Source organism: Osmerus eperlanus, chromosome 6, assembly GCF_963692335.1.
Source record: "Osmerus eperlanus chromosome 6, fOsmEpe2.1, whole genome shotgun sequence".
NCBI lineage: Eukaryota > Metazoa > Chordata > Actinopteri > Osmeriformes > Osmeridae > Osmerus > Osmerus eperlanus.
Window position 1 is genome coordinate 18622012 of NC_085023.1, and position 24223 is coordinate 18646234.

Here is a 24223-nt window from a genome sequence, read left to right on the forward strand (position 1 = left end):
GCGATGGCTTTGTTCTTTAGCAGCGTGATACATACACACACACTACATGCTACACACACACTACATGCTACACACACTCTACATGCTACACACACACACTACATGCTACACACACTCTACATGCTACACACACACGCTACATGCTACACACACTCTACATGCTACACACACACGCTACATGCTACACACACTACATGCTACACACACTCTACATGCTACACACACTCTACATGCTACACACACTACATGCTACACACACTCTACATGCTACACACACTCTACATGCTACACACACTACATGCTACACACACTCTACATGCTACACACACTCTACATGCTACACACACTCTACATGCTACACACACTACATGCTACACACACTCTACATGCTACACACACTCTACATGCTACACACACTCTACATGCTACACACACTACATGCTACACACACTCTACATGCTACACACACACTACATGCTACACACACTCTACATGCTACACACACTCTACATGCTACACACACTCTACATGCTACACACACACGCTACATGCTACACACACTACATGCTACACACACTCTACATGCTACACACACACGCTACATGCTACACACACTACATGCTACACACACGCTACATGCTACACACACTACATGCTACACACACACGCTACATGCTACACACACTACATGCTACACACACTCTACATGCTACACACACTCTACATGCTACACACACACGCTACATGCTACACACACTACATGCTACACACACTCTACATGCTACACACACTCTACATGCTACACGACACTCTACATGCTACACACACACGCTACATGCTACACACACTACATGCTACACACACTCTACATGCTACAGGAACACATCTTGTAACAGGCTCTGTCACCAAGGCTTGTGTTTTAGTAAACGACAGGTGTGTTTTCATGTTTATGTGTGTTAGACACAACTGCAGCTGTGATGGCTCATGCTATACAAAAATGACAATTTGTCGGATAGACAATCGGATTGTTGCGATTTCAATTTCAGAGGAGTGGATTTTGATAACTTCCCCAATTGAACTAAGTGCTACAAAACAATGTGGTAGGACCATTCGGGCATGCATCTCTCCCTCTCTCTCTAAATCCATAATGCCAACCAACATATGACGCTGCAGTTTGAGTTTCATATCCCCCGCCCCTACCCTGTACTTATGTAACGGTAGGAACAATTGGCCTTAGGTAAATAGGACAGTAATCTGGCAAACTGCATCCTTTTAATTCCTTTTTGCATGTTTAACCATGGTTAGAAACCGTGGTCAATTCTAGAATGTTATTCCACTGCTATAATGCAGCATGCCTCGTGTTCCGTTTGGTGAAGGGGCTCATTTGTCACTCTGTGGTAGCCCAAAAACAAAGATGCACTAATGAAATGAGTTTTACCAGATGTCATGGTTTTAATATGACGTGCGAGTAAAATATCTAACCTCTCCTCTGCTCCCCCCCACCCTCCTCTTTTCTCTGTCTCTACAGATTGCCTTCTCCCAGCACAACAGCATCATGGACCTGGTCCAGTTCTTCGTCACATTCTTCAGGTAACGGAGCATGCCCACTGCTCTCCTGTCTCTCAGGCGGGCAGGCTCGGTGCAGCTTGATGACAGTGTAGGAATGGAGGAGCGTTCAGAAGTAGGCTACTCGTCAGGGCGAGGGCTCTCACTCTGGCCCCTCCCTCACTAGGACTACTTATCTGATCACAGAGGGGGTTTGGGGGATCCAGCCAGCACAGTGCCAGAACCTGCCAGTCATCCAGTCCAGTTAGCTAGGAAAGTGGACAACACTGTGCTGCACTGTGTGTATGTCAGAGAGAGAGAGAGAGAGGTTGGGGAGAGAGAGAGGGAGAGGGAGAGGGATGGTGTTTCTGTGTAGGGAGATGTGTTCTTGTGCCTTGAGCACCCTTATGGTCACAAGCGACCTTCAGGCCACCGGACTGAGGTGACGTCATCGTTACGTGCCGCGCAAAGGTTCTGTCTCGTCGCTGCCCAAGAGCTCTTTTCGTTCTTGGAACACCTCTCCCTCCTTCTGTCTAACACCCTGCTACACACTCCGTAATGCACTCCCTGAAACAGATGTATAACATCTTCCAAGAGTTTATTAACTCCTCCAAGTAACTCCCAACCCCCTCCAGGATTCAGCTCTGGTAGCAGCGTAGCTAGCCATCATAACGCTTCGCTCCTGCATCCAGAGAGAAGACCCCACGTCACAGCATTGGACCTCCTCACTGGAGGAAGGAAAGGCTCTAGGCTACGCAGCACCTCTAAAATGGACTGACATGTTTTGGTGTGTGGGGGGGGGGGGGGGAGAGGGAAGAGGGGGAGGAGGAGAGGGGAAGAGGGGGAGGAGGAGAGAGGGAAGATGGGGGAGCGAGGGGGGGGAGGGGGAGAGAGGGAGAGGGAGAAAAGAGATAGATGAAAAGAGGCCTCCTCCTTTCTGTCTCGTTCTTTACATCACTCTCTCACTGCCTGTGTGTGTGTGTGTTGGTGTGTCATTGATTTGTTGGGATGGTTCATGTGGTATGATTGCATTTTCACATGGAAATGTCTGTTTAAAGAAAGTGCGTTGAATATGTTTTTGCATTTCTATGTGTTTTTAAGGGGGTGAGTGTCTGGGTGTGTGTTACTGTGTGTGTGTTACTGTGTGTGTGTTACTGTGTGTGCTAGTCAGTTTGTTAATGTTTTTTTGTGTGTGTGCACTTGTGTGTTGACGTGAATGCAAGCTGAAGGCCCAGGGAAGCAGACCCTGTGTGTGTGTGTGTGTGTGTGCTATTGTGTGTGTGTGCTATTGTGTGTGTGTGCTATTGTGTGTGTGTGCTATTGTGTGTATGTGTGTGTGCGCGCACAGTAACCAGTGTGTGAGAAGCAGCCTGCAGGCTGGGGTCTCACTGACGAGATCCAGCCTGACACTACGGAGGGAGAGAGAGAGAGGGAGGGAGGAGGAGGAGAGAGAGAGGAGGAGAGAGAGAGAGGGAGGAGGAGAAAGATGGAGGGAGGAGGAGAGAGAGAGGAGAGGGAGGGAGGAGGAGGAGAGGGAGGAGGAGAGGGAGGAAGAGAGGGAGGAGAGAGAGAGAGAGAGAGAGAGAGAGAGAGAGAGAGAGAGGGAGGAGGAGTAGAGAGAGAGAGAGAGAGGGAGGAGGAGTAGAGAGAGAGAGAGAGAGGGAGGAGGAGTAGAGAGAGAGAGAGAGATAGGGAGGGAGAGAGAGAGAGGAGGAGGAGAGGGAGAGAGAGAGGAGGAGGAGAGGGAGAGGGAGGGAGGGAGAGAGAGAGAGGAGGAGGAGAGGGAGAGAGAAATAAGTAGGAGAGAGAGAGAGAGAGAGAGAGAGAGAGAGAGAGAGAGAGAGAGAGAGAGAGAGAGAGAGAGAGAGAGAGAGAGAGAGAGAGAGAGAGAGAGAGGGGGACAGTTCCTGGACTCTGTACATGGCTCTCTTCAATCCTCTCATGGGTGTCTCTGGGCTCTCCAGCTATCTATCACGACCACATAGGAACTTCCTGTCTCACATCACACTGCTTCCTGTCTCACGGCACACTGCTTCCTGTCTCACGGCACACTGCTTCCTGTCTCACGGCACACTGCTTCCTGTCTCACGGCACACTGGCACAGGACACCATGAAGAGGCTTCATTCTTCTGTTTTAGTTCCCCTCTCAGAAGCCTGAAAACACACTCACACCTGACCTGCTCCTTACAGCCTCTGACTTTTCCAGAGAAACCCCAAAAAACTAGCACTCTCTAGTTGGTTTCTCCACTATGCCCTACGGGGGTCTCTGGTGCCTGACTCAAAATCACACTGACCCCTAAAATATAACCTGACAGCTGCAGAAGAATAGGGGTTTATATGGAAGGTTTTAAATGAGAATAATGCCATGACTGTGGCAGGTGTGCCACTGCAGAGTGGTTTATAGGTGAGAAGCTTAGAGAAGATATTTGTTGGAAATATCGATCCAGCGCTCAGAACAATCTTTGTTATCGCTGGTAGTGTTTGTATTTACCTTTCATTTAGAACTGTCGGATATTATAGGAGACAGGAGGAGGGCAATGTGCAAGACGGGAAGTGTGTGTGTGGGGAAAGTAATGTGTGTATTCACAGACATCAATCTCTCCCTGGGCCTGTCTGTGTGGGTGTGAAGGTCTGACAGGTTTTCAACACACATTACCTCACCTCAAAGGCAGTGACCCCTTCAATCTTCAGCTTTTAAAAAGATTCCCTTTTCTTCGTGACACAGATTAGCTTCAGCAAAAGCTCATTTAAATGGTAGTTTTCTAATGTTTGACTTGTACTTGTTCTCTTTCTTTCTCTCTCATACTCTTTCTGTCTGTCTCTCTCTTTCTCATCCCCACTCTCTACCTCTTCATATCTTCAGAGTTCTCCTAAATGAGCAGAGAAATGGTCCTAATAAAGTAGCTTTTATGCAGCCTCTCCAGACCCAATACTAATTGGTGGCATCGCAGTTCAGTTTGGTCCAATTACTGTCTTCCTCTCTGCTGATTAGCAATCATCTTCCTCCTCTTCCCCACTCTGCTCTGGCCACAGACAAATACTCACTGCTAAGTGGCTAATAAGCTTCCATCAGCTGCAATCAATTCACTCTGAATGGCTTTGTCTTATCAACAGTGTCCTGTGATTGTCATTCTTTTGGTTCCTTTGGGAGCTTGTCAAATACTTTTAAATGTTGAATAAATACACGTGCATAGGCAGACAGACAGCATACACACACACCTGTACTCGTTATTTTGTCCCCTGATTAGAATCCTATTGGATTTGAAGTGCCTAATGGTCTGTTAGGAACCAGTGCAAATAAATGCATGGACCATAACACCAGGCCAGTCTCCTCTCCTCCTTCTGACCCTGTTTTTACTCCCTCTCCCTCTCCCTCTCCCTCTCCCTCTCCCTCTCCCTCTCCCTCTCCCTCTCCCTCTCCCTCTCCCTCTCCCTCTCCCTCTCCCTTATATAAAACCGTACCTCTGTAATCTCTCCAATTAGCTCTGTCGCTGCTCATTAGTCCATCATGACTTCACGGATCCGCTGGCTCTGTTAATACATCTCATGTTCAGTCTTGGGCTGGCACTGATGGGGTTTGAAATATGACCAATGCCAGTGAGGAGTGCTGGACGGAATAAGCGACTGTCCGTGCCCAATTGAAGCAATTGGGCACTTCAGCTAGTCGAGTTCTGCCAGTGTTACATGCGATCATATTTATTAAAGTCTTAATGGCCATGAGGGATCTGTGTCAGTTCAATTCAGCAGTTGTACATTTTGATTCCCCGCATTTGAAGGTTTTTTGTCAAGTGTTTTGACAAAACTTCGTACAGTTCACTCCAAGCAGAAGGTGATTTGACATGACACTGACCTCCACAAACCACCGTGCGCGCACACACACACACACACACTCCTTTCATGTAAACAAGGCCTTATCAGTTCTATCTGCAGTTCATCAGTCCTGAGGGGGAATTCCTCCATGTGACTGTTTATATGTGAGCGGTTTACCCTAACACGTGTTTCTGAAGACCGAGACCACAGCCATGACCACAGCCCTTCAACCGGCTTGGCTTGCAAATGTCACGCTCATTACGTCCCCCCCAACCCTCCCACACCCTGCCCTCTCCCCTTGCTACACCACAGATCTGCTCCACAAGGCCTCATAAAGATGCCTATTGTTTCCAACCCCAAGCCTTAAGAAGTGTCGCTAATTGACTTCCTGTCTGTGCGGTTTCTGGGCTCATGCGGGCCAGGAGAAGCCCCTGCTGAAAGCGGGGCTTTGTGTGCACCCGCCGTCCAGATGAGAGAGGGGCCCGGCGGGGGATGGTGAGAGCTGGAGGAGAGGCTGTGAGGCTGGGTCTCAGACTCTGGCCTTCTGACCCTCTCCACGGCCCTCAGCCATCCCTGAGGTAGCCACAGGCCTGTGGTGCAATGACTGTCTGAATGATTCTTTGATTGGGCTGATTTGAATATGATATGACGTGTCTTCCTGTCTCGTCTCCAGCTGTTTCCTGTCCCTGCTGCTGGTGGCAGCGGTGGTGTGGAAGATCAAACAGACCTGCTGGGCCTCGCGCAGGAGAGAGGTAGGTCAAAGGTTAGGCTAACAACTGTTTGTCTGTGTGTGGGGGGTTGTTTAAAAACAGAATATCTATGACTGAATATCCTGTACCTACAGTGCCCTGTATACATGTAAATACACAGAAGGTGTCAATAATTGCTTTACCCCTCCCTCCAACGTGACACCTACTCCCCAACTCACTCACTCTCTCTCTCTCACACACACACACACACACACACACACGCACGCACAAGCACAAGCACACAATAAACAAACAAACACACCCGCTCCCCCTCATGTAACCACGTCTCTGCTGTTCTGAAGGGTGTGTTAATGTCACCGGCTCTGTCTCCCCCCTAACGAGCAGAGCGTAGCAATAAACAAGGCCATTCCCCTTAATTAGGCCTCCTCATGAACCAATTAACTCTGACGGAGTGATTCTAAACGGAGTGGAATGGACTGATCTATCACTTAACGCCTCAACAGATGTTGCATTCTTTCATGTTTCCCCTTCCTCTTCTTCAGTTTTGGAGCCATCTTTCTTCGCGGGCTTGCTCGACCGAGCCGTAACCCAGCGAATACAAATGTTGATCCAGATTGGGTCATCATTACGCTTTTAAAAACCAATAGAGTCAGCATGGTTTAACTGGATACCATCACTGGCTGTGTGTTTCTGGGTGAGCCAGTGACATTCACGGCAAAGCCAGGAAGTGGTGTGATTCCCACTGCCCTGAAAGCCACAGCTCCTGTCTTTATAGGGCATGTTCCTGAGGCTGTTCCATGCAGTTAGGGAACAGTGTCTACATTTCCAGGATCCGGCAGTGTGGTTAACTGAAGACTGTTCAGTGATCACAGGGAATCAGCGCTGCCTGAAAGGAGTCCTCCATCAATATCCTGGCTTTTTTGTTTAGGCTTGTTGAATGGTTGTTTAGGCTGGCGGAATGTTTGTTTAGGCTGGCTGACTGGTTGGTTGGCTGGCTGGCTGATTGGTTGGCTGGCTGATTGATTGGCTGGCTGTGTGTTTAGGCTGACTCCCCAGTGATAGTGTACAGGCCAGCAGGCAGCTATACCTTATTGATGAGGCTGAGCACCATATCACAGAACACCTGCAATGCTGCATTGACCCCCCCCCTCCCCCAACACACACACGTGTCTCTCCTGCGCCCTCTCTTTATCTCTCTCCTGCGCCCTCTCTTTATCTCTCTCCTTTTCCTCCTCTGTGGACTTCATCATTTCTCTCAGACATGTTGGCCATGGTATGTTGGGAGTCAGATGGCTGAGTGGTGAGGGAGTCGGGCTAGTAATCTGAAGGTTGCCAGTTCGATTCCCAGCCGTGCCAAATGACGTTGTGTCCTTGGGCAAGGCACTTCACCCTACTTGCCTCGGGGGAATGTCCCTGTACTTACTGTAAGTCGCTCTGGATAAGAGCGTCTGCTAAATGACCCAGTCATCTATCCCAGTAGTCTTTCTGCTGGACTTAAACATGTCACAGATGCTGAAATGCTGATGCTCTATGGGATATGCTTAGAGACAGACAGACAGACAGGTAGGCAGACGGACTGGAAGTCTGTCTGTCTGCCTACCTGTCTGTCTGTCTGTCTGTCTGATTTTCTGTCTGTCTGTCTGTCTGTCCACCGTCTGTCTCTCTATCTGGGCTGCAACAGCACTTACCCTGCACCACCGAGCGGGAAATTAACAATGCAAATCAATGGAGCCGAATGCTTTATTTTTATTATCTTCATGTTTTGATGTATCTAGAGCGGGCATGATTATTACAGAGATAAATTGCTGACGGTAGGTGCCTGGGGGGACTTGGTCAATAGGTCCAAATGTGGCTAATTTATATCAGCCATTAGTCTTACTCTGGTCCAGTGGGTCTCCAACACTGCCTCTCCCCTATTGGTTCTGTTCCTAATGTTTCCTGAGGGCCATAAACAAGAGATCTGGAGGGTTTGTCACTGTTGTAAACGGTTATAGAAGTAACACAGTACAAAATGAATATTATAAATAACACAGGCCGCTAGGAGATTAGATGTTTCATCCTGCAGGGCCTGTCTAAGGTTAGTCGGAGACTAGAATGATAGCTCTAGCCTTAGGACTGGGATAACTCGGTGCTCTACAATAACCAATAGAGGGGGTGAGATCAGCTACGCTCACTTCTTGTGTTGTAACCCAGTTATCTCAGCCTGAGTGTGTGTGTGTTGTCTTATTATGCTACACAGTGACCCCATCTGTCGAGAGACCAATCTGAATGAGCAGGGCTGACTGAGAGAGTCACACCCTGGAATGCCACCATAAAAATAATTACTCATTACAAAATAGAATTTAAACAGTCTATTTGAAAACTGTTTTGAGTGCGCTGATGTTTGTGTCACTTTCTAACATCCTCCACCCTGAGGGTGCAGTCCCGGGGGAGTCTCCAGCCCAGGTGAAAATGGGATTTCTTCCTGGTTAATTATGGATCACAACCAGGAGCCTGGAAAACTGGTATATTTAGAACTAGGCTCATGCTAATGGAATTCTTTCCAACAATATTTTTTTGGATATGAGATCAAACAATCAAAGCTACTTTGAAATTCTAATGATCATGCACCAAGACAGCGTGTACAGACATATTTGATTCCCTTAATAGGGTTGCCCCTCTGAAGACTTGGGGGAAAGCCTTATTTTGACAACTAACGTTGTTAATTTAGCTTCTTACATTTACATTTACATTTAGTCATTTAGCAGACACTCTTATCCAGAGCGAGTACAGGGACATTCTCCCCAAGGCAAGTAGGCAAAACTAATGAATAGACAGACAGAGGCCTGGGTGAAATGCATTAGAAGAAGGATTCGATTGTGCTGTATGTAGTGCTTAATCCCAAATTAGATTACTATAAATCAGATGTTTACATCTACAGTAGAATATGCTGTAATCTTCTAAAGATCATCACATCATTTGTTCATATGTCTCTAAGCAGCACTCTCCTCTGAGATTATAATCTGGTACGTCCCGCTGGCCAAAAATCCAATTTCCTCTCTGCTAATCCAGATGTTGCCAGATTGTCTGATTAGATGATGATTTATTCCCTTAATTTAGTTTCAGTCGGTGTTCTCCCCAAAAGAGCAACATTCATTTTCATTTATATAATAAATTAGAGGCAGTTTTATGTATTGTGTCATCATCACATTAGGTGATACTTGTAAAGGCGGTGTTCCTCTGACCTTTGGCGTCGGCATGGTAATTACAGCAGTTCCCTGCTACATTCATTATCTTAAATTAGATGCCTGCATTTCTTAGCATAAAAGTAATTAACATATTGTGTCATTTCACTGCAGTCGGCCAATGCAGCCACAGGAACAAAACTGTTTATAATCTACATGGTTTGATAAAAAATGTTACTTTGGGGACTTTTTGTTTATTTTATTTGTCGCTGTTGTTATGTGAACAATATGCAAATCTTTTAACCAGTGATTTGGACCTGCAATTTATTATTTCTGCTCACATAATCGTATTACTTATCTTGTATCATCTTCCAAGTGTTTGGTGGTAGGGTTACTAGAAGGCAGTGCCGGACTACCATTCCATGATATTTCAAATGCTTTCCAATAGATTTCTATTAAAAGTGAATACGTTAATCAAGTTATTGTGACAGTGCTAGCTGAAAGGAGAGGAGACTGTGGATTCACTTGGCCTAGATTACCGTGCCGACCCATTCAATGAAGATTCCAAAATCCCATCAAGCAGATTAGGTTGTCTGGACCAGTGAGCTCCAAATCACCCTCGGACCCTTTTCTGTCAGGCGCTAATGAAAGTGGCAGATTAGGGTTTTTTAATGTGAGAAGGCCAAGGTTCCTGTGGCCGGGCGCGGTGTGAACACGCTGGTGGACTGGGTCACTTCTCCACCTCATGCCCTGCCAGGCTAGCAGCTCAGAACAGCCACAGCTCACAGTCTGTAGGTTGATAACCATCCTGATAGCCAGCCTGATCTTTTCTTGTCATAGTCATAGTCATAGTCTCATAGTCAAACTCTTCTACCATTCCTATGACTGACACAGGCACTTTATTGATTAACTCTGATACTGATAACTCTGATCCCAAGTGGACTTATCTTTCCATTAGGATATTTAACCTGAAAGATTTAGTGAAAGCCACAATTCATCTTTTCAAAGCACACCACAGTTTAGAGCCCCACATCTTGTGGTGTTTTGTCATCGTCCATATGCCGTCTCATCTGATCAGGATCATGTTTGTATTTACCCCAAATGTCAGATTAATATCTCGGATTTGCAATGGGATATACACAAACACCAGTAACCGCTTAGTGTAGAGATTAAACATCGCACAATCGCACAATTACAATCACACGTAGCACATAGTTGAAACACGTGCCAGTTGGTGAGTGTGTTTAGAGGTTGTGTGAGTGAACAGGAAAGAGACGGGGGCTTGTTTACGGGGCCCGGTCGCCCGGCGAGCTTTAACGATGCCGCGCTATCAGCAGCGCGCAGGTGACCGCTTTCATCGTCTCGACGACCTGATTAGCCTGAAGGTCCCCTGCTTCTCTGGGATCTGAAACGTCGCCGCACAAGCACGCCCGTCTTCAAAGGCGGCCCGCGGACCAGGGCGGCGAGCGAGCGGGCGCTTTGAGGGACGTGGCAAGGACGCCTCCCCCCCCCCAGAGCCCCTCCAGCGGCTCCATCTGTCTCACATCGCCGTGCTTTGGGTGTCTGTTTCATTTACAGAGTTTTCCTCGAGGGCGCCACAGGCGAGGCGTCCGTGGTAATATCCTCTTCGCCACGCGCCGAGGCAGAGATCTGATTCCGGTTGTCATGGTGACTGATAGCGACGGTTGACTTCTGGTCTGCCTGTCTGAATGAACCTTGAGGGGTGCTGTGTCCTGATGTGTTTGTGTGTGTGTCAACGTTGGGTCACAGCAGTGAGTTCTCCAAGACTTTTGCCGTGCTAAATGGCTAATATTAGTTCTTGATGTATCTATGGATTTCTGTAGGAAGTGTCACCTATCAAGTGTGTGTGTTTGTGTGTGCGTACATGCATGCTTGAGTGTGCTTCTGTTTGATGTTCACATTACAGATGCAAGATTCAAATTTTCTTCATTTGAGCTTTACCAATCTACCTCTCTTTGGTGGTCATCGGCTCTGTGCTCACTATGCTTCCCCTCCGTGTCACCGCTATTGGAAATGTAATGAACATATCTCTTGTTTTTATTTGCAAACATCTAATTTAGCCAGCTTTACACCCATACTGCCAATTCCCTGACTCCAGCTGAATTGCATTCTGATTATCAAGCTGAAAAGTTAAATGTATGGGGATGGAAATAGCCAGCTGAAATGATATCTACTTGTTTGGCAAGCAGAATAGACTTGAGAATCACAAAGAACACATGTTTGAAGTAGTGCAATGCAAGTTCCTCCTCTCAAGACATCTGTCGTGGTGCAACTTTGCCTTCTGCTAGTGCCGGCACAGCACAATGATGACGTGTGATGACAGCTGGCATCTTCTGTACTTCAAGCTTGACCAGAGCATGGCCTGGTGTCTCCTTTGTCCTATGAATGCTCTCCTAACTCTGAGAGGCTTGTTCTGGTCTAGAGGGATTGTTTCATCCAGTCCCTGTCCTGGTCGTTTGTGTGTCTGTACAGGCTCTGGACGCCAGACTGAAACAGCTTGTGCCTCAGCCTGTGCCTTGTGGGCCAAGCAGGTGGTCAGGGCTGAAGGCAGCCACTTATTAAGGTCTGGGTGTCTGCTCTGGAGCCTGGCCCTCGTAGCTCTACAGTACCTCGCTCTCTCACGCCACACAGACCGAGCTGCTGTGTAATCTGTCGCCATGGCCCACGGGTGTGTGTGATATGTGCGGGCATCGCACCGCTGGTCGAGCCGTGGAGGGGAGATTTGATCAGACCCCGGTGGTCTTTGATACCTTGTCATAATAGTGTGCTATCTGTCCCATCTCTCTTTTTCTTTTTCTCTCTCTCTATATTTTTTCTTTCCTGTCTCTCTCTCGGTGGCGGGCTCGTGTAAAATGCAAAGCGGCTCACACACTCACCCAACTGATGTCACTGATGCACAGGCCTTTGTTGAGGCTGAATGGGTGTTACGTTGAAAGTGTGTGTGTGTGTGTGTGTGTGTGTGTGTGTGTGTGTGTGTGTGTGTGTGTGTGCGTGTTGAGGCCCAATTGCCCTCAGATGATCAGATGGACCGAGAGTGGCGGGTCTGAAGTCTGCCTTCATGTTTCTTTGTTCTGACTATGTGTGGCTGAAATGTGGAAGGCTGAGCTATGTGTGTGTGTGTGTGTGTGTGTGTGTTCACTTAGTACAAGTTTTTTGGATGCCTTGATGTGGGTGAGGCTGCAGGCATTGTAACTACATACAGAGAGGATATCACAGATACGGCCACTCACAGAACCAAACACACACACACACAGACATACAGCACACACACACACACGCCCAAACAAATACACCATCCACCTGCACACACTTGCACTCATTCTTATTGCCCCATCCCCCCCAAAGAAGTATGCTGCTGCAAAGCGGTGTGTGTGTGTGTTTGTCTGAATGTGTTTGTGTGTGTGTTGGTTATGTGAATGTGTCAGTGACCCAGCATGGCCACTCCTGGTGACCAGGGGAGACAGATGAAAAGACACTGATTAACACGGGAGAGAGCATCCAAATGATGCCTCCTCAGATAGGGTGTGTTCCGGAACCCCCGGAGCGTCCAATCACAGTGCAGAATAGCACCAGGCACTCATCTTCCCAGCCTGTGCCCAGGCTGGAGTCTTGACTTCCTGGAAGTGTAACAATCACCCCACAGCTGGCTTTGACTGGTACTGGAGAAGACTACTTAGGGTGTTTGAAGGGTGAGAACAGGAAGAAGCAATCCCATAGTTGTGTTCCGTCTTATTCTATAAAATCATATTTATACACGTTTTTTACCAAATCATCAAGCCAACATATCTCTATGTACTAAATTAAAAGTACAAATGAATGTCATTTTGTTCTCCATTGAGCTCAGAAAAATAAGATAATTGGTCTTTATTTTCCTGAATGCTCCTGTTATTCAGCTGTGTGTGTGAGTGTGTCCATGTGTGTCTTTGTATTGGTGTGTACACGTGTCTCACAAGGCTGAATGTAATTTCACAGCTACGGTCCGTCAGATACCACAGAGTAGTGGTTAAATGATCAGGTAGATAGCAGCCAGACAAGGCTGCTATCTACTGGTTGACTCTCGTGACGTGCAAAGCTTGGGAACTGGACTGTCTGGTGCAGGACACAATGGTATCCTGCTCAAACACCACAACACTTAACACCTCCCCCCCACACACCACCACCACCACACATACACGCACTCAAACATCTCCATCTCTCCATAGAGTTACTGCTGCTGAAACACACACCAGTAGAGCAACATGGAATCTTTATAAAATATGCTTGCGCACACGCAAAGTACACACGCACACTCTCTCCCTCTCTCATAGACACTCACACAGATACACACACAAGGCCCCAGGAGTGATGCCAGCAGGCCTATATTAGGAGAGGAAAGATTAGTCAGTTAAATAAGTCAAGATTGTGCTGCTACAGCCTGGGGAAAGACCTGTCTCGGTCTGTGTGTGTGTGATAGGATGCTGTAAGTAAGACTTTAGTAAGTAAGACTTTATTTATATAGCACTTTTCATACAAGAATTGCAGCTCAAAGTGCTTTACATAAAATCAACAAAACAATAATACAAGTGTTGATCTAAACTAGCCGCACTCTATCTGCGGTCTCTCGAATCCATCTTAGATCCGAGCTGCCACTTGCAGTTCCTAATACACAAGACAAGACAAGGTAAACATGAGGAAAGAGGAGGAAAAAAGGCAACACCCAGACAATGCTCCTAGAGGAGTACAGTGTGGGAACAGACAAAAACCTCAGCACATAAGTACAACAAAATTTACAAAAACAGGCGAAGGCGTTGGATGGGGGTGGGGGGGTGGTGATATCTGTAGTAGGTGAAAGTTAATGTGTGAGTAGGTCTGGGTTGGCGCCCTCGACCTAGGCCACAATCAGTCCGATTCTCCCTATGCAGATTGTGTTGGCCAGGAGACATCCTTGGTCATGACCCAGACAGAGACCAAACCACATATGTCGGTGGGGGGGGGGGAAGGGAGGAGCAAGATAGTCTCGCTTCAGCGCTCTCCAGGGGAGTTGTTTTCCAGCGACGGCCTTGGCCAAGGCCTGTGCTGGTTACGGGGCCGAAAGTGGATAAGATTGGGGTAGTTGTTTTGACGAGTAGCCGCACTCAATTTTCACGTCCACCCTTCAGGAATGTCTCCATGTCCTCCATCTTCCTTTGCAGAGCCGCAAACTTATCCCTGTTAAGTTCACAGTCTGAGCTCCAACAGCTCTGCCCAACGCATCAATCATGTCGGGCAGCCTAACGGGGCTTTTGATGGCTGCAGCCGTTTCCTTGATTTTCCGATATACAAAGCCAGCGCTTATTCCAAACAGCAGAAAGCCTGTAATCATGGTACCGAATATGAAGATGTCTTCAACGTCCTCCACGGAAAGCGCCGCTAGACACACCACACGCCAATTCTCCCACGCGTCCATCGTGTAGCCAGCTGCGAACGTCCCGTCCGGAAAGTTGGGTTCCCCCGAACCCGAGCTTCTCTTCGAGAAGATGGTGTCAATAGCATTGAGAGACCAGCTAATTAATTCCATGCTTCTAGTTTCAGAGAGTGATGATGAGAGAGTATCTTGAGACAAGACAAGACACAGCCAAGCAGGGAAGGTCAGGGAGGGGAGGAGAGAAAAATGCGACCGCCTTCGTCGAGAGAGCAAAGAAAAGTGCCTTATTACTGTCCCCAGCCTCTACAGAAGACAGGGAACAAGGCCAGTCATTTGCCAAGTCGCTCAGATGTGTGACGCGCGTAGTGCCGAGGTCGTTCCTGCACACGCCACAATGTCACGGGTAAGGCTCTGCTACCGATGCCTCATCTCCCCGCAGGGCGCAGGCTCTGCCTGCCAGCTTGTCTCTTCCTACCATCCCCGTCTCTCTGTTTTCTCCATCTCTCTCATTCTCCTTTCTCTATTCTGTCTCCCACTCTCATCCTTCATCTCTTTCTTTCGATCTGTCTCTTCATTTCTCCTTCTCGCTCTCTCCTCTCCTCCCCTCTCCCTGACTCTCTGAGTGCCAAACTTGCCCTGCCCTTCTTCTCCATCATCGCAGTGACAGCTGCCTCGAAAACAAGTGCCGTGGCTACGGATCCCCCCTAAAAACCATGGGCCTGTCCCTCCCTCCCTCCCTCTGTTCTCTCCCTCTCTCCCTCCTCGGGCCCCCAGTGTATCCTGCCAGGAAAAGACAATTAGCTTGGCTAATGAGAGGGGGTCCGTGATCAAAGTGCCGTCCTCTGCCTCGCCTCTCTGTACTATCCCTGGCTCTCTCCTCCTCTCTCCTCTCTGTACTATCCCTGGCTCTCTCCTCCTTTCTGTACTATCCCTGGGTCTCCCCTCCTCTCTGTACCATCCCTGGCTCTCTCCTCCTCTCTCCTCTCTGTACTATCCCTGGCTCTCTCCTCCTCTCTCCTCTCTGTACTATCCCTGGCTCTCTCCTCCTTTCTGTACTATCCCTGGGTCTCCCCTCCTCTCTGTACTATCCCTGGCTCTCTCCTCCTCTCTGTACCATCCCTGGCTCTCCCCTCCTCTTTGTACTATCCCTGGGTCTCCCCTCCTCTCTGTACCATCCCTGGCTCTCTCCTCCTCTCTGTACTATCCCTGGCTCTCTCCTCCTCTCTGTACCATCCCTGGCTCTCCCCTCCTCTCTGTACTATCCCTGGCTCTCCCCTCCTCTCTGTACCATCCCTGGCTCTCTCCTCTCTCTGAAATAAATCAAGAGCACTCTGGTACTTGACAGTGTTAACAAACAGTAAAGTAGGGCCCAGGTCAGACCCTCAGACATGAACATGAAGGGTCAGACGTGTGAAAGTGACCTCATCGCTGTCTCTTTTCAACAGTCAGTTAGATTTTGATAAAGGGCCTTTTTCATGAAGCACATTGAAAAGCAGTCGACCAAAGTGCTATACAATCTAAACAGCAGAAGCCACTAAACAACACATTAGAAACACAAAGACCGGTTTAACTGACAACAAGACAGAGGCATCCGAGGCATACTGAGTTATAAGCAAAGAAAAACAGATGCATTTTCAAGTTGGGATGTGTAAAAGCTTAGCTCTCGCTGCTAACACTATCCTCCTCCACTTTCCCTCCACTACTCTGTGTTCCTACTGATCTAGTCTTTACCACAGTTTCTTTCATGTTGTTAAGCCTGTGTTCTCTTTTACTAAAAATGCATGACTAACAACACAATGTGTGTGTGTTGCGCACACTCACAAATTCACAAGATGAGCAGAGGAGCGTACGAAGGCTGAGCGTACGTGTTCCTGCAGACTCAGTTACATGTAGACCAGAGGGTTTACTATCGATCCTATTCAGCTCACAGTAAATCTGCAGGGTAATGAATGCAGTTATCAGCCTCTCAGTCACTTAATCAATCATCAGCAAACAGAGCAGGCTGGAGGAAGCCTGGAGGAAGTATGGCATCCCCCAGAGAGACCGAGCCCTCCCTGCCTCCCAGCCCCTGGAGGAGCAGCCCAGGTGGCCACGGCCTGGTCTCCCCAGTGACTGGAGCTCCTCTGGTACCACACCACTACAAGTATATGAGAGAGAGAGACAGAGAGACAGACACAGAGACAGAGAGAGACAGAGAGAGACAGAGAGAGACAGAGAGAGAGACAGAGAGAGACAGAGAGAGAGAGACAGAGAGAGACAGACACAGAGACAGAGAGAGAGAGGCAGAGAGAGAGAGACAGAGAGACAGAGAGAGAGAGACAGAGAGAGAGAGAGAGACAGAGAGAGAGAGACAGACTATGTGGGTGTGTTATTGTGTGCATTTGCATACTTTTGTTTGGGTTGTTTGAAGTAAGCTAAGTGTATTAATCAGGACACTCGATGGGAAAGCTGCAGTAAATTGTCTGTGTATCCTGGCCCTCTCAGCCGGTCTCTCTGGTGGATTGAGGAGCACACAGTCCCAGCTCCCTTGCCCCCTGACTGATTGGGCCCGTAATGTAAGCCGATGTGTGAGGCGAGAGTGTAATTGTCCGTGATTTAAAGGGCTTAGATGGTCTGAAAGGGTCTGAAATGTGGTTCTGCAAATTAATGGTTCTTAATGTAACATATTGGAACGGTTTAATCTGTCATGGTCGGGGCCTGTGTGGGCCGTAAATGGGATGGTGAAATAGGACTCTCCCCCTCTCTCTCTCTTTCTTTAAACCTCTCTTTCTCCCCCTCTCTCTCTCTTTCTTTAAACCTCTCTTTCTCCCCCTCTCTCTCCCCCCCACCTCTCTGTCTCTCTCTTTCTCTTCAGGGTCTCGGTGGAGAAGTTTCCTCATCTTAATTCCTTTACTCGCATGCAGCGTTCAGAACGACTGATAAAGTACAGCCTTTGATAGCAGTGTTACATAACAGTTGATTAAATATGTGTTTTTCTATCTTAGGGAGCACATTCATCAAATTGTTTTCCTGAACATGTACTCCACAGTGATACTCCATGTAATGCCCCCTGTACCTCTACAGTATGATTGTGGTGTGTGTTTGTGTGTGCGTGCGTGCGTGCGTGCGAGAGAGAGAGAGAGTTCACCTACCAGGCAAAAACAAACCAACCCTATCTCTCATTAGTTTTCTCACTTTGTCAAGTCTTTGGCCCAGTGCAGACAATAAAGATCCTTCTCTCTCCCAAAGCTATTATTTTTACAAGAAAATGAAAGACAGAGAGCTCCCGCAGCAGGTACAGTAACTGTGTCCTCCCCCTGGGTCTGGGTCTGTGTGTGTCCTCTTACATTTACATGTAGTCATTTAGCAGACGCTCTTATCCAGAGCGACTTATAGTAAGTACAGGGACATTCCCCCTGAGGCAAGTAGGGTAAAGTGCCTTGCCCAAGGACACAACCTCATTTTGCACGGCCGGGAATCGAACTGGCAACCTTCAGATTACTAGCCCGACTCCCTCACCGCTCAGCCACCTGACTCCCTCTTAATGACTGAAACTAACAGCTCAGCCCAGCCCTCACCCTCCTTTACATTTGACATGTCATTCATTTAGCAGACCCTTCCATCCAAAGCGACATACAAACAGTGCATATAGAAAGAACAGCAATAGGCCACGGGACAGAAGCACATAGTTCTATAGTGTTTAGTCAGAATCGGGGAACAGTCTCTCACAACTGTCTAGGACCTTTTCTCCAAGCTCCATCATCGATTTGTCATCTTTGTTGCTTCATCTGTCTTTCTAAGCGTTTTCCATCATCAATTTCCACTGCATCCCTCTGTCATCTGTTTCCTTCTAGCTCTTTCTTTTTACTTCTTGAATTTCTTTCTTTCAAAATGTCTTTCTTCCTCTCTTAAACCTCTCTTAAACTCAGGGGAGGCAGGTGGCTGAGCGATTAGGGAGTCAGGCTAGTAATCTGAAGGTTACCGGTTCGATTCCTGGCTGTGCAAAATTACGTTGTGTCCTTGGGCAAGGCACTTCACCCTACTTGCCTCGGGGGGAATTCTGTATTTACTGTAAGTCGCTCTGGATAAGAGCGTCTGCTGAATGACTAAATGTAAAATGTAAACTCACACACGTCGTCAAGCTGACCCCTCTTTTGAGGACAGTGCCAGGGCGGGCTGACTGGAAAGAGGAGACTGTGGCCTCCTTGCTCCCCCTTCCTGACCCCTCATCTTGGGCTAAGTGAGCTGTGAGAACAGAGACCAGGCCGGCACGGCTGCTGGTGCATGCTCATGTTGAAATACTTTCGCTGCTGACCCCTTTCTCCCTCGTCTCCTGGCTGTAAACCTCTAGAGATCCTGTGTGTGTGTGCGTGAGAGAGAGTGTAGTGAAGGCTCTAACAGTGGGCAGAATCCAGCTGTAGGAACAAGACACAAACCTCCCAGAGGGCGAGGGGAGGGGAGGGTGGTGGAGGAGGAGGAGAGGCAGTTTGAAGATTGGAAGGAGGATAGGGATTCTTAGGCTTAGTGGTACATTAGTTCAAAAGAGAGCAAAACACTTGTTTTGTTTTAATTATGTCAGACCTAATGGCAGTGGTTACAACAGTGTTCTCTGTATTATCAACTAATGATCCAGGCCAACTTCATGGAAGAGGACGTTTCCTCAGTGAAGCACTGACATGAGGGGGGTGTGTGTGGTGCTCGAGTAGAGGGGGGGGGGGGGGGGCGTTTGAGCACTTCGAAGCCTTGTCAGATCGTTTGCCTGGGCAGGAAAGGTGACTGGCATCATGATTAATGAGAGACTGGGACGTCAAACCCTCGCTAAGGAGAAAAGTTCCAGAACGTTGTCAGAAGTTGGCGGCACAGCCGGGTGCTGTCTGTCTGCAGGCTACGGTAGACACACCGACAAACCACATGATGGTAATGCACGCATTTATATGCAGCCTGAGGATGTTATGGATTTTCGAGTGTTAGGTAACACTTAAGTTATCTTCGCATATGTATTTTCCTAAATGTATATCCGTTCTCACATTTTGCTTTCAAACCCTAGCCGACGGCTGTACAGATGCAGGCGAGATTTGAAATTTTGTCTCAGACAAAGTTAGCGTTCCAGTTTGACATGGAGAAAAATGGAGGATGTAATCGCAAGAAAACCTCTTCTCACTTCCTGTTCTGCAGCCTTCAAGGTGAGGGCATCTGGGGTGCTGTTGGTGAGGAACAGCTACTGATCAGGGGAGTCAGATGGCTGAGTGGTGAGGGAGTCGGGCTAGTAATCTGAAGGTTGCCAGTTCGATTCCCGGCCATGTCAATTGACGTTGTGTCCTTGGGCAAGGCACTTCACCCTACTTGCTTTGGGGGGAATGTCCCTGTACTTACTGTAAGTCGCTCTGGATAAGAGCGTCTGCTAAATGACTAAATGTAAATGATCTGCACAGCACTGCCCAGTAAACAGCATGGGCATGGATCTCCCGGCATTTAAAATCATGGAGTCTAGTGTTTTGAGGAATCTGGTAGAGTTTGGCCCACATTTGTTTGTCTCTGTGACTGGGTGAGAACGACCAGCTCCATCAGACACTATTAATCTATCTCAGAGCCCTAATGAAACCATCCTTGTCATTAACAATACTGCCATAATGATGCTTCTCATGCCCGGTGTGTCTGAGAAAAAAATCTGTCTGATAGAAAATGTTATCATGATCAGCATTGCTGTTCATATAAATACAAGTGCCTTGTGACATTATTCACAGACCGGTTGCTGATTACTGACCGATTAGATAGCAGCTGTTGTGGCCACTGTTTTTTGGCTAGTGATTTAGGGACAGTCAAGAAAGGGCACAACAAATGATAACTCACATGTTTTCACATTACACCTTGACTCTTGTGGTTGTCCTTGAGGTGGAGGAACACCCGACTCTCCATTGGTCTGGACCCTTTCATCGACCACAATGTCATTGACCCCGAGAGCGAACACAACCACTGGCGTTCATGTTAACCCATAATCATTAACTCAGGTAGAGCGTGTCCTCGTTAGTGAGGGCTGTTTAACGAGGTGGGCCGTGCTAATGAGATGACCCCTCCCCAATCGTGTCAGTGCTGCAAAACGGCAGAGACCTCATCTGTGTGCTAGCAAACTGGACACGTTAGTCTGTTTTGAAGGAAACATTCCTGACCCTGACAGCATGTTTTGTACAGGAGCTATGTTTAGACACAGTGACTGAGGCTGTGAGGAGGTGGTGATGGAGGTGGGGATGGAGGTGGTGATGGAGGTGGGGATGGAGGTGGTGATGGAGGTGGGGATGGAGGTGGTGATGGAGGTGGTGATGGAGGTGGTGATGGAGGTGGTGATGGAGGTGGGGATGGAGGTGGGGATGGAGGTGGTGATGGAGGTGGTGATGGAGGTGGTGATGGAGGTGGGGAGTGGTGATGGAGGTGGGGATGGAGGTGGTGATGGAGGTGGGGATGGAGGTGGTGATGGAGGTGGGGATGGAGGTGGTGATGGAGGTGGGGATGGAGGTGGGGATGGAGGTGGGGATGGAGGTGGTGATGGAGGTGGGGAGTGGTGATGGAGGTGGTGATGGAGGTGGTGATGGAGGTGGTGATGGAGGTGGGGAGTGGTGATGGAGGTGGGGATGGAGGTGGTGATGGAGGTGGGGATGGAGGTGGTGATGGAGGTAGGGATGGAGGTGGTGATGGAGGTGGGGAGTGGTGATGGAGGTGGTGATGGAGGTGGTGATGGAGGTGGTGATGGAGGTGGTGATGGAGTGACATCACAGACCAGAACGGGCTGGAAGGAGGTGGTCGCTAGCTTAACAGCTCCAGTTTGACTCATGTATAGTTTCATGTTAATATCTAAAGCATATGCATGGGTACAGTACAGTACAGTACAGTACAGTACATCCACCTTATGTTTTGCTGACTAATTCATACTTTGGAAAACTTGTATTTTTCTGTCTCTGAGTAAGAAGGCTATTCATATATATATATATATAGTCCCAGGTGTCCAGCTTGTTTCTGCTATAGCTAGTTCCTGTGAATAATTGTTTTGTGCTATTGACTTTTCTTCCCACGTTGGCTGGACTCCACGGGTCAAAAGTGAGCGTCAGCGCTGGGCCTCGTGTTGTTATGCAGTATCCCCCGGATACGGCTGTGCTGGTCCGTGGTTGGCTGTTGGACTGACTAAAAAGCGGTCCGCACTACGGATGTAAATGGTGGTCAAAGATCTCCCTCCCACGGCATCATGGGACTTTATAAGGGGGGGGGGGGGGAGGGTTAGGAGAGAGGAGAGGGAAAAGCAAACAAGAGTAGCATAGCAGAGATTAGGAAAGCAGAGGTTAATCCAGAATTTGAATCTGCGCCAAGTCAGCTAGGAGAAGGTGTGGGCGACACAGCTGCCTGGCTAGCAGACGGGCCCATCGCTAGGTAGGAAATTCAATTAAAGCAGAGCAGGGTCTGGCTCACAGCTGTGCCGGGGCTTGCAGGAGGAATACATTTACTGTGGTCTGTCTGTGCAGAAAGAGCAGGGAGACGACGGAGAGATGAGTCGTGAATATTCTGATTCTCACTGAACTCCCACGTCAAGAGGAGGAACTGGAAAGAACAGGACTGCTCCTCAGGTTTCCTGTGAGGGCAACTGTTCCGTCTCTTCGAGCGTGAGGGAGTGGAGTGTGTGCCATCCACGTTAAAAACACTCGCACTCACATACTTTCTTCTCTGCCACTCCACTCTCTCTCACCGTCTCTCTCTCCCGCCCTCTCCTTCTCTCTCTCTCACACACACACATACACACACACACACATTGCTTACTCATGAATCCACTTGCGAGCTCTAAAGGGGGATTTTTATTGATCCCCCAGTCCTTTGTTTACTCTTCAAGGTCAACTGTGCTGATCCAGCTGTCCGCTGGATATCTCTTTTGAGTGTGTGTGTGGATGTGTGTGTGTGTGTGAGAGAGAAGGAAAGTCCAATGGCAAGGCTAAGGAAGCAGTGTGTGCTTCCTGTATCCATCTACTGTACCAGACACCCAAGTAGAAAGAGTGCCTTCTCTCGCCTCAAAACGGAACATACAATCACCAACCGCAACCCTACCCTGCTCCCTCCACCACCCCAACCCACCACCCCAACCCACCACCCCAACCCACCACCCCACCATCACTTGTTATTTCCTCAGCTCACTAAATTCATAATTATAAATCCACACAGCCTTTATTGTCTTCACACAGACAGCGACCTCCGGAGCAGACACCAAAACACAACTGGTTCCGGCTCATTCTCTAACCATGAATCTCATAATCATAGCTGCTTCTGAACAGAGAATGTGGAGAAGATAGAGATTATTATTTGAGTTCATTATTTGAGTGTATTGCTAATTGGAAATGTTTGTCAGAGCCTTGCAAACATCTCATGGTTTGGCTCTGTGGAAGATGTTGGTGTGTCAGGCCTCTGGCCATATGGTGCAATGGAAGCCTAGCTCCAGTAATGAAATTAGAAGTGGTTACATCACCTCCTTATAGCACAGCTTTGAACTCCACTCTCAAGCTGACCTGCAGCTTTTCAATTAACCAACACACACACGCGCATGCACACACGCATGCACACACACACATACACATGCACACATACGCATGCACACACACACACGCATGCATGCACAAACACGCTCACAGACATGCAAACACAGAAAACACACATTCTGACACACACACACATACAGACAGACGAACACACAGAGGACACACACTCACACACACATCAAACCTCTGTGCACGCGGCAGCGAGGCAGATGTCCGGAATGACCGTTGTGATGACCTCACTCCAGTTCCTTCCTGGTCTCACAGCTGAACAGACCTCCATAGTAACTTTATTGGATTATCCAGGGGCTGACGTAGCACAACACACTCACACACTGACTCTCACACACATGCACGCACACACAGACACAGACACACACACATACATGGACTTGCGTGCTCACACACACACACATACATAGGCTTGCGTGCACACACTCACACACACACTCGCACACACACACATAAAGCCAATGGCAGGTGAACACTCAAACGCTAGACCACCCGCAAACGCTGTCATGCATACTTCACTTCTGTCACCTTGGCATTGCCGTGGCGACAGCTCCTCCAAGGCAGGTATTGGTTAATGAGCCCTTTGTGATGCGTCTAGACGAGGGCGGTGGGGTGAAACGGCTCGGGGGCGGAGCCCCTGACCCGTGCTTCATTATCCGCCGTGTCTGAGCGATGCGATGGGTGGTGAGCTGTGACGGACGGACCCCCCCCCCCCCCCCCACCCCGGACAGGCTGTAAACACTGTCTCCGTGCCAACCGTCGCCCTGGCCAGCGGGGAGGAGGCACGGACGGAGAGACAGTAAGAGCAGTGTCTCATGGGTAATGATGTCAACTTGGAACACTGGAAAAATGGGTTTCTGAACAAGGAGGGGGAAAGGAGATAGTGGGCTTGGATAGGAGGAGGGAGGACAGGAGGGAGGGATGATGGGGGGGGGGTGGTAGGGAAGAAAAGAGCGATGTGAGAGATGGATGGAGGGGGCGGCGGAGAGGAGGGAAGAGAGGGGGGTCTCTGAGGGCAGGCAGGTGCTTGTCTCG

General features: G+C 48.5%; 1 protein-coding gene across 1 annotated transcript in view; it reads left to right on the forward strand.

The window, feature by feature from the left end:
• atrnl1a (attractin-like 1a) overlaps positions 1-24223 on the forward strand; it is a 100318-nt gene that overhangs the window by 67704 nt on the left and 8391 nt on the right. Inside the window, 3 exon segments of the mRNA XM_062464538.1 lie at positions 1529-1590; positions 6029-6107; positions 23920-23987. Coding sequence (XP_062320522.1) covers positions 1529-1590; positions 6029-6107; positions 23920-23987 — 209 coding nt within the window.